At 43.2% G+C, this 9,967-nt stretch overlaps 1 protein-coding gene across 1 annotated transcript in view; it reads right to left on the bottom strand.

Annotated features, from left to right (window-relative positions):
- Positions 1–1,421: 1,421 nt before the first annotated feature.
- The window catches only part of LOC104357626 (ATP-binding cassette sub-family C member 6), a 28,402-nt gene continuing 19,856 nt past the window's right edge, over positions 1,422–9,967 (bottom strand). Inside the window, exons 23-31 of the mRNA XM_042798932.1 lie at positions 8,763–9,073; positions 7,837–8,036; positions 7,025–7,151; positions 6,324–6,425; positions 5,430–5,576; positions 4,719–4,877; positions 4,320–4,486; positions 3,676–3,870; positions 1,422–3,125 (exon numbers count right to left, since the gene is read on the bottom strand). Coding sequence (XP_042654866.1) covers positions 3,017–3,125; positions 3,676–3,870; positions 4,320–4,486; positions 4,719–4,877; positions 5,430–5,576; positions 6,324–6,425; positions 7,025–7,151; positions 7,837–8,036; positions 8,763–9,073 — 1,517 coding nt within the window. The 3' untranslated portion in view covers positions 1,422–3,016. The remainder of the gene's footprint in view (positions 3,126–3,675; positions 3,871–4,319; positions 4,487–4,718; positions 4,878–5,429; positions 5,577–6,323; positions 6,426–7,024; positions 7,152–7,836; positions 8,037–8,762; positions 9,074–9,967) is intronic.

The raw sequence follows: 9,967 nt of genomic DNA, 5'->3' as shown, positions 1-9,967 counted from the left end.
GAGCAGGTGGCTTTGAGAGGGTGAAACGCTGCTGTGGGCGGGTAGGACAGGGAGCTGGGCCCCGGGGCTGTCTGCTGGCCGTGCTCACTGGCTCCCAAACCCCTGGCTCTGGTTCTGCCTCCACACAGAGCCTGGCCTGGCCATCCAGCCGCAGCCCGCTGTGGGGGGGAGCACAGCTCGGCCTCTGGCGAGACAGGGCTTGGAAATGTGGGTTCTCCTGCAGAAACGCAGGGACATTGCATGTTCTTGCTGTGGTCTAGGTAAAAAGTTGCTTTTTTCCTCTTGAGTCCCTACTGGACCTAGTGTGAAACACTTGTTTTGCTCCAAATAGAAAAATAAGGAGTTGGAGAACCATGGAGATGTCAATAAACCCTCTTTAGTGGATTTTATTTGGACTTTGAGTGGGTAGCTACTGCTGAGCTAAACACAGCTGCTCTGTGTATGCTGCACTCATGCTGCACAGTAGCAATCAAAAATTAATGCTGCAAAAGTGTAGCTAGGGCAAGTCCAGGCACTCCTCTTGATCAGCTGTAGACATGCAGATTACTGGAGGTGTTGGACATACTTTTAACATTTAAAATTTCTTCAGAGCAACTTTGGGAGTAGGCTGTTACCATAGTTCCGAGCCTGCTGTAGTTACCTCCTGTGCTACTTGCATAATTCAGTCAAATTGTCTAATCTAGGAAGAAGTACTTTTGCAAAGACCCAGCAGACCTGTCATTTTAAACATGGCTTTCTGTTCCTTAAACCAGAGTTTCAAGAGAGGATGGTCTTCTCCAAGCATTAACCCTTTTATATATTTTGCTTTGATCAGCTTCTAGATAACTTCTTTGTGATGACTGTTACCTTTTTTTGTGAGACTTGAGCTCCCAATTTGTCACTTATTTACAGTACCACTTTTGGACCTGAACTTGGGGACCCTGGCTTATCTGAAATGTGGGGTTTTGTCACATGTGATTTTGAGAATCCCCTTTCTTGTGCCCTTCCAGCACAGCTTGATGTGTGAAAGCCGATTGTATTTTTACTTGCTCTCAGTTTGTGCAAGCCAACAGTAAAACTGCACCCTTTCAAAGATTGCCAGTGTGAAAGTATGTTTTGATTATTTTCCCCTTCTGTTGCCTTCTCTCTTCATTACCAACTTAGGAACGGAAAGTGAGCATTGAAAAGATGTTTATATCAGAGATTATGGTAGGCTAAAAGATGTCTGTCAGAATTACCCAGCAATATGGGCACTTCTGTTTCTCTTTGACCACAGTTAAAAAGAAAAAATACCTAACTTTTATCTCACTAGTTTTAAACGCTCCTGGTTTTGAGATCCATTGATAAACCTTTAGAGTGCTCATACCTTGTATCTGTTGTTTGAATGTTTTTTGTTGTCTCTGCTCTTTAGTAAGGTTTAGAGAAAGTAGAGGGGAAAAAATTGCCTCTTTCCTGGTATTTGAGCACCAGTATGGCAACAGGCATTGGACTTGTATCTTAGGCACTTGTCCAGCTGAAACTTAACTGCTCTTAACATGGGTGAAGAGGCTACAGAACAGCTGTCAGAGAAGAAGCTGCTGGGTCTTGATGGGTCTGGGTTGACTCTTGCCGGTTTGAACTCTCCCATCCCCTCCCCCATTACTCCTTGTTATACTGTATATACTTTAGCTTGCTGAAGAGACCCATTTCAATACTTGATTCTATTTTTATTTCAGCTTTCTAGAAAATTAAGTGCTTTAACAAAAGTCACAGTAAACAGCAGTATCTCACAGTGTGATTTGCTTGCCACATTATCTTGTGATTCCTGAGAGAGACTTGGGGACAGCTCTGACCGCAGCTCCTCAGCACTGGGGGAAGCCCAGGAAGGCTTTGCTTTCAGCTGTTGTTTTGCTTTGTTAAAGTAACATCTGCAAGATGACCATACCCGAAGCGCTGCGGCACTGGGCTGGCACATGCAGGAGATAAACTTGCCCTCAAGAAGAAAACCAGGATTACACCAGGCCAACAGGTGAGTCCCTGCTGCTTCCCCCATCTCCAGACTGCCACGCTGCAGGGATCAGAGGAGTGCCCTTCCCATCACACAAGTTCCTTGTGGCCAAATTCAATTCAGAAACGTTGGCGTTGATGTTCGGACACGCTCTGCTGTGACCGCCTGGCATTTGGCAGCAGGGCTGCTCCGAGCCTTCAAGCAGAAGGAACGGTGCTCTGCTGCCTGCTCCCAGCCAAGTGACTCCTGCAGCAGTGAGCCCATGCCTAAGCTGGCGTGCTCTCTTCCTCCAGGCAGTCTGTCACCCTCTGCACAGCGTGGTTCACTCGGGGCCCCTCCAAAGCTGACACGGAAGAAGATGAGAGTGGATCTGATCCCCAGCTGCAACAACAGGCAGCCCACAGGCAGCCGTATGCTCTCGGGGTTAGTAGCATCCCACCTTTTCTTCCCTGTTCCCCCAGTGTTTGTGCACTTGGGGTGGCTAGATCCAGCTGCTGCTGTGGAGTCCACATCTGTGTCAGAACAGCGCTCAGGTGAGCAGCCCTTAAGACACTGGCTAAACACTAAATTTGTTCTGCCTGGAACTTAGGACAAGCTGTAAATAGTTAAGTTTGCTTGCTGCCACTTAAATTCTTGTTTGCTGTTCATAAAACCTTGTTGGTTTTTAAAAATAATCTGTGTAATCTTTAAGTATGGCAGTATATTTGGACTCCATTTATAGTATAAATTCGAAACACTGTGGTCTTTTTCATTTGGCTTGTTTGCTTTTATACCATAAAAACAACAAAGCATTTAAGTTCTGACTGACTCATTTTCAAAAGAAGAGTGAGGTTTTGATATCCGGAAACACAATGAAAATGGAATCGTGAAGTTTCCTATGGAAATAATGTGTATCCCAAGTCATCCCTTTTCATCTACTCACTGCGGTTACAGCTCAAACAAGATTTGGTTGAGTGTCAGGCATTTTAGAGTGAAACCTAGATAACTCCATTACGAGATCAATTATTCCTGATAGTGGTGGCATTATGGTATGTATACTCCATAAATGGGTCATGCAAGGCCTGATTCTTCCATCAGTCTGTAGAACAGTCCCTTCTGAGCTATTAAGTGTTCCAGAGTATCAAATTCAGCTATCTGGCCATTTTCCAAGACTAAAATCCTGTGAACATTAAAACATAAGTGTAAGCTTGGGGATATACCAGCAGCTGTAATACACTTAGTTATTTCTACTTATTTCTAAAATAAATTTCAGTACTTATTATTCAAACAAGCTTTCCAGCAGCTTTTCAGCTGGGAAACAGCTGTGGGATAGAAACAGGTTTCTGATGAGTAACTATTCAAATACTGAGTTTGTGGGAGGGGAGTTTTTTGGCAACTGAGACTGGAGTGAGATCTCTGATCATGTATTTTAGCTTCATGATTTTAAGATGACGCAAAGAGCTGTACCCACACTTTTTCTGTCAGCGGGGGTGAAAAAGGGGTCCAACACAGTGTGAAATGCATCATGTGGGAATAAATGATCTTTTGATTAACCTACTGGTGCCTAGCTGATTAAGATAGCTGCTACAATCACTAAGGCAAAGCTTTGAGTGTTAAACAAGAAAAGGACAGAAATGAAATTGCTGTTCACTGACACTGTGTGGTTTGTCTAGTTCACACAGGTTGCCTGTGTCTTCATTCCTCCTCAGCAAGACGGCTGAAGATATTACCTGTCACAGTCCATGATGGTGTTGATCCGGTGAGCTATTGTTAACACTGTGCTGTCTTTGAACTGAGTTCTCAGGGTGGACTGAATCTGAAGATCAGTTTCAAAATCTACTGCTGCTGTGGCCTCATCTAGAATGAGGATTTTGGGTTTCCGAAGAAGTGCTCTGGCCAGACAAAGTAGCTGTTTCTGACCAGTGCTGCAAGAAAGGAGGAGGATGGTAAACTGAGAGCATATGTGATTTATCTGAAAATAGTAATGAAAAGGTGATTGTTCCCTTTCCCTGAAAGGGTGATTGAGGCTGGTGGCACTGCAGGTTAACAGCATGAAACAAGCTAAAGAAACAAAGGGACTGTATTACTATAGCACCCAGGAGATCTGTACTTGGAACACAATTCCCGTGTTTTACGTGCTGCACAAACAGAAGCCACCACAATGATTAAGTCTCAAAGGTCTTCCACTTGATGTCTAATGATTTGATTTCATGCTGCTAAACAGGACAATAATGCAGCAATTTGCTGTCTGGGTATCTTTTTATTTTATTTATTTTTTTTTAAAACTTATTAGACAATTTGTCCCACTAACTCTCTGTTCCCCTAGGCCATGGGCTGGCGCTGCCCTGCCACTGTCTTTCAGCAGATGAGGTACCTTAGGTTTTCGCCTTGGTCACTGCACTTATATTCCAACTGATCTGGCAAATCTGCAACAAAGTTCTTGAGCTGAGTCAGTTCCAAAGCTGTCCAGATGTCTGCATCAGTGTATTGGTTTAATGGGTCGAGGTTCAGTCTTAGAGAGCCAGAAAACAAAACTGGATCCTGATCACAGAGACAGTACAGAAATTAATTATAGAAATAAGCTCTCCTGTTTTTCCCTGCTGGGTGCAAATCTGTGGCTAACGTCATATTGAATGGGAGAACAGCATGGCATAGAGGTGATTTCCAACTTTGAAGTTTGTGAATGTCCCTCTTCTCACAGAATCTTTCTAAATCCTTCTTAGATGTAAAGACTTACAACACTGCTGAAACATTTTGGAAAATAATTTCATACCTGGGGAATGACAGTTATCTTGCTTCTAAGGTCATGGAGACCTAGCTGAGCAATATCTAGTCCATCAATTAGGATTGCTCCTTCCGCAGCTTCCACCAATCGCAGCAATCCCACAGCAAGAGTAGATTTCCCAGCTCCTGTTCTTCCAGTTATGCCGATCTGTAAATTGCAAGAGAAAGGTTTTGGGTTTGATGTTGATCATTTTCCACAGTCAGACAGACCTGTCGTGTAGTTCCTCCGGGCCTTTTGAAGAGAGACAGCTTTGCATGGATCAAATCTTCAGGGCTGTTCAAGATTCACAGTCTAGCAATACGTTCTTAAAGCTAGTAATTTATAATTGGTAATTGTTTTGTATGAAAAGGAATCTTGAAAGCCCTTGATGGGAAGAATAACTACAAGACTTAGCAGCTAGAACAGGGCCTTGATGTGGCACTAGATCTATAAGGTGTAATTCCTTTGCTGTAACTCTGCTAACCTTCTGTGAAATGAAATATCACACAGAAGAATGTCTGGTGTATGCAGCAATCCTGGAAATGCTGCTTTGTACTAGAAGTGTGCAGTGTGATAGACGGGCTCATACCTTACTGCAGCTTCCACACTTACAAGTTACTGTACCTTGGTGCAGGGCAGGGGCTGTATCTGCCCAGGTCTGATCACTGCAAAGCGCTGCTCACGCTCTGTAGCTCTTCTGAAACAAGTGGCTTTGCTTACCTTCTCTTGCCCATGGATGGTTAGGTTGACATGCTTCAGTGCTAACTCCAAATTTGGCCTGTATTGCAAACTATAGTTTCTAAATTCAATTCTTCCTTCAGTGAGCCAAACTTGACCTTGAGGTTTGCCATTCAGAGTCCAGGGTGCCTAAATAGATGAAAACAAACAGCAAGGTATAAAATAAATTTGAATTACCAAATCCAGTGGCTGTACTGAAATGGGAAGCTTATGAAGACATCTATGCCAAATTCCCCTGATCTATTTACTGTTTCCAAACCAGAAAAAGGCCTCTAACTTTCTTATTGCAAATGTTGACTTTTTACTTTATGCAAAGCAGCCAATCGTCTTAACTGAAAATGGGGATAAACATTTGTTTGCATGTCAGAGTTCTGACACTATGAGTGGTTCAATAAAAAAAGATTTATATGCCCCTATAAACAGGACTGTGAAAGTGTCCTTTGGTAGGATCTCAGGGCAGCATGTAGAGAAATAATTTCAATTACTGAACAAAAATGACTGCAGTGGAGGCTTTTAGTGGCTGAAAGGCTATCTAGCAGTCATCAGTTATCAGAGAGTTGCATCTGAACTCATGCAATAAATACATACTCCAAATTTGGGCAGAAAATACAGCTCATTCCATGAGTGTTACCAAGTGAAGCTATTTTAATGGCAATCTAATGCTTAACTGTCTTAAGGAAATAATGATGATTGGTGGTTATAAAATAAGTCTAGTCAGCTGGATAAAAAACAAATGCTGCAGTTCTCTAAAGGAAACATAACTGGCCTTTTAGACAGGGAAAACTAGGGGGTTTGTCCAGGTGGAACAGAAAAGTTACTAGTTTAGTTTGCAGAGATGTTCAGTTGTGCTAGTAAGGTCAATAGTTGGTTAGCTACCTCCTTAGGAGTCCTCAAGTATTCTCTCACTCTTTCCACAGAAACAATGTTGTTCTCTATTTCTGTCCAGGAGCGCACCATCCAGTTCAGAACACCAGTTATCTAGCAGCAAGAAACAGAAGCATTAGGGCAGATAAAATAAGTCTTGACCTGTACTTGCAAGGTACCTGGTACTTTGTCTTAGTGTTTATTTATAAAGACCTCTTCATTGGCTAATTACTTCAGGAAATCATCCCTTAAAAGGCTAAAAAATAACCATGGATCCTTGTGGAAGTTTGTTAAGCTGTGTTTAAAGACCCTAGCCAGTTCCTCCCATAGCTGCTTCTCAGCAAGTATATAGGGAATGAAATGCTACTGACTTAGATGCTAAAAGATAGCATAGCTATTTCTTAGGCTATTGTGTAAGTAACCTACAAGCAGGTAAGAGAGATGCTGGAGACCTTGCTTCAGTTGCTCAGAGCATGCTGCAACTTAAGCATGAGTTCCCATGCAGGAGGAAGAAGATGGCTGGTGTGCGTGGTTAACATTCGTTCCGTAAGAGTCCACATGCTCCAGATGCTCTGTGTTTCAGCAGTGATAGTAGGGTTTGGTAGGAGAAGGCATCCAGAAAGCCACAGAAATAGTTCATAATTTTTTAGAAATTAAAATGTAATTTGCTTTTGATGAAAGGCAAACATGGTATTACTTCAATGCTGAGTTACCTGAAGAGCATATGAAATGGAGAAGCCAGCAGTTCCTGGGCTAAGATGTGTTCTGCCCATTGCTGTAAATAGTGCTGCAAACAACACGATGCCATTTCCTAAAAACTCCAGGTTTGTGGCAAGCCACCTGAAAGAGATGGAGAGTATAGGGCTGTTGCTGGGTGCCCTCTCCCTTTCTCCCAAGAGAATGTGTGATTACTCTGCAAAACGCCTGTGGAGCTTCTGGGGTACAGGATGCTCAACAAAGCTCTTGTCATGCCCTGGTTGCTCTTATCAAGCCACTTTGGAGCTCCTGAATGGCAGCACCAGTCTGAACTGCTCGTCTCTGTTAGGATTTTCTCCAAGGCCTGGTGGATGAGAGCAGCCAGCACACAGTTTCTTTTTGGATGAGTTGGTCTAACATTTCTTCCTCCTTCTGGTACTCCTCACGGGTTTCATGACTTGTGGCTGATGACTCTATTGTCTGATGGGTTCTGCATATACCACAAGCCTCATGCACTCTGTCATGTGAGGATGGGCCTCGCCAGGCACACACTTCAGCTTCCTGCATTTTGGACACCAAGTGATACCTCTAGCAGTGTGTCAGGGTGTGTGTGTGCCTAGCCACGCGCCTGCTGTGGGAGCATACTGGTTGTGTGAGGGGCACAGTGCGAGTGATAACGAGAGGCTACCCTACCGCCCCCCAAACAGAGTGCACAGTGCACTACTGCACCTTCTCCTGTGTACCTCCACCCAAGCCCCAAGAGCAGCCATCTCCACTCACCAAGGCCATGGGACTAAACTATCATTTTTTCTATATTATGGATTTGTACCTGTCAGCAACTGCTCCGGGGAAGCATATTCGCTGATTTTCATCCACTAGAAAATTGCTCTTCAAAATAAACCTCTCCTGGTCCTTGTAAGCACGGATCACACTGCTCCCTTGGAAGGTTTCTGAAATGTGGGAGTAGATGGGCGACCTGCTGGCAGCCTCCCTGCGTCTCAGCTGGCAGGAGGTGATGACGTAGAAGTGCTGGTACAAAAGGAAATGGAAAATGAAGCGATTAGAAAGTTAATGCTTCCATGGAGGTGCTCCACAGAAATCTGGGCAGGGCTCAACAAGTGCAATAGTATGTACTATCCTAGTGTTATAAAACCTAATGTGCAGGTAGGAGATATCCTTAAAAGGTGAAGTAGAGTTTCTGCCTGTGTTACGTCCTATATTCATTAACACCACGGTTAGTTAATGCAAAGAAGCCAGGGTAGTCTGAAATCACAAAGCCTCAAAACTCACATTTACTTTCTCTTGTAGACCAGCACTTTGCTTGATGGAGAACAGAGGCATACTTGCACGCTTATTTGCCCTTCCTTCATGTTCAGTCTTACCTGGCAAAGCATTTGAGGTTTCAGAGTGCAATGGGAGAGCTGCATGGCATATGTGGATATATTAAAAAGCAGTGAAGGAAATCTAGAGGAAAGAAGAATGCCTTTGGTCTTAATATGGTTTCATTTACAGTAATGGAGAGAAGGAATATAGCCCTAGGCAGGACTTGATCTGGACTTCAGAAAAGCACAAGTCTCTTTGTGAGGTCTCTGGGGTGCTTTGGAAGGCTGAGATGATATGGGAAGAGCCACTGACATTACTCTTGTTTGAGATGATGAAACTAGTTTTTGCATGACTGTTCCCAAGAAGTGGAAGGAGGCTTTCTGCAAGGACTGCTTCAGCTGTTCCTGTCTGTGTATCTCTGTGAGCTCCTACCTGGAATACAGCATAAAGAACAGTCAAGGGCACTATGCCCATTGCTGCCTTTGGTGTAGCCACTATAATCACAAGGTAGATCTCCAGCAAGTTGAACAAGAATCCCAGCAAGGACTTCAGCTTGTCAGGGATGACAGAATCAATAGCATCCATTTCTCTGGAGAAGCGGTTCAGCAAGTTTCCGATGGGTGTTTGCTCAAAGAAGACCATTGGGGATCTAGCAGTGTTCCTCAGCAACTGCAGAAACAGTTCATGCGATGCTACCACACCACCAAGAAGGACTGCTGCTGTGGAGGCAAATCTGCCAAGGGCTGTAATATAAAAAATGGTAATTACTAGGTCTGAACAAACTTATCTTGGATCATGATTTTGGCTTAGTACTGTGAATGCTACACTACTGAAAGCTGACTTTCTCTGTGGTAGCAATTAAGCCAAACCTCAGAGCAGCAGGGTAAACTACCCTTTCTGTAGGGTAGTTACAGAGGGGCAGAAGACCACCTAAGCAAGTTTGATGGGGGCCACAGATTCAGCAACTTAAACACACAGTACAAATTCTTTATTCTTCACAAAATAAGCTTGACTGGAATGACTTTGAATTACTTCAAGTCTTAAGATTTCCTGCCTCCAGATTCACTGTTTGCACAGAAGTGTACCCAACCTTCCCCACTCTTTTCAATTTGTTCAAAGCTTTCTCAGTATTTTGTTCCTTGGGCTGCGATTTTCCCAGATTTTATTTCTGTCCTAGAAGAAGTGATTGGTTTGGTGGTTTGTTTTTTTGTTTTTTTTTTTTTTTTTTTAAGAGTGATGACAAAAATTGTGACCATTTTTAAAGAGTAAGATTTAAAGAAATGTAGAATTCCATAACTTTATCTTTCTTCTCTCTTTACACTCAAAAGATCTAAACCAAGATTTAATGCAATATGGAGAAGAGCCACTGCTTGCACTTGGATAAGATTAATTTATCTTGGAGGAGTGGAAAGGAATAAAAGGAACAAAGATATGCAAAAGACATTGGATACAAGGGGGCAGGATAGAAAAGTAAGGAAGTTGTTCTTCCATTGCTGAATATTGTTTTAGGGGCTCAGGTCATTTTGTTTCAGCAGGAAATATAGAGGAAGACATTATTTGTCATGGTTGCTGAAAGGCACGGGAGAACTCTTCTAGCATACCATGAAGTAGAATTTCAGGCAGTAACGCTGGAAATC

The sequence above is a fragment of the Tyto alba genome, unplaced genomic scaffold (genome assembly GCF_018691265.1).
Source record: "Tyto alba isolate M040663 unplaced genomic scaffold, T.alba_DEE_v4.0 Super-Scaffold_28, whole genome shotgun sequence".
Taxonomy (NCBI): Eukaryota; Metazoa; Chordata; class Aves; order Strigiformes; family Tytonidae; genus Tyto; species Tyto alba.
The sequence above is the reverse complement of the archived record's forward strand: the minus strand, read 5'-3'. Positions and strand labels throughout refer to the sequence as shown.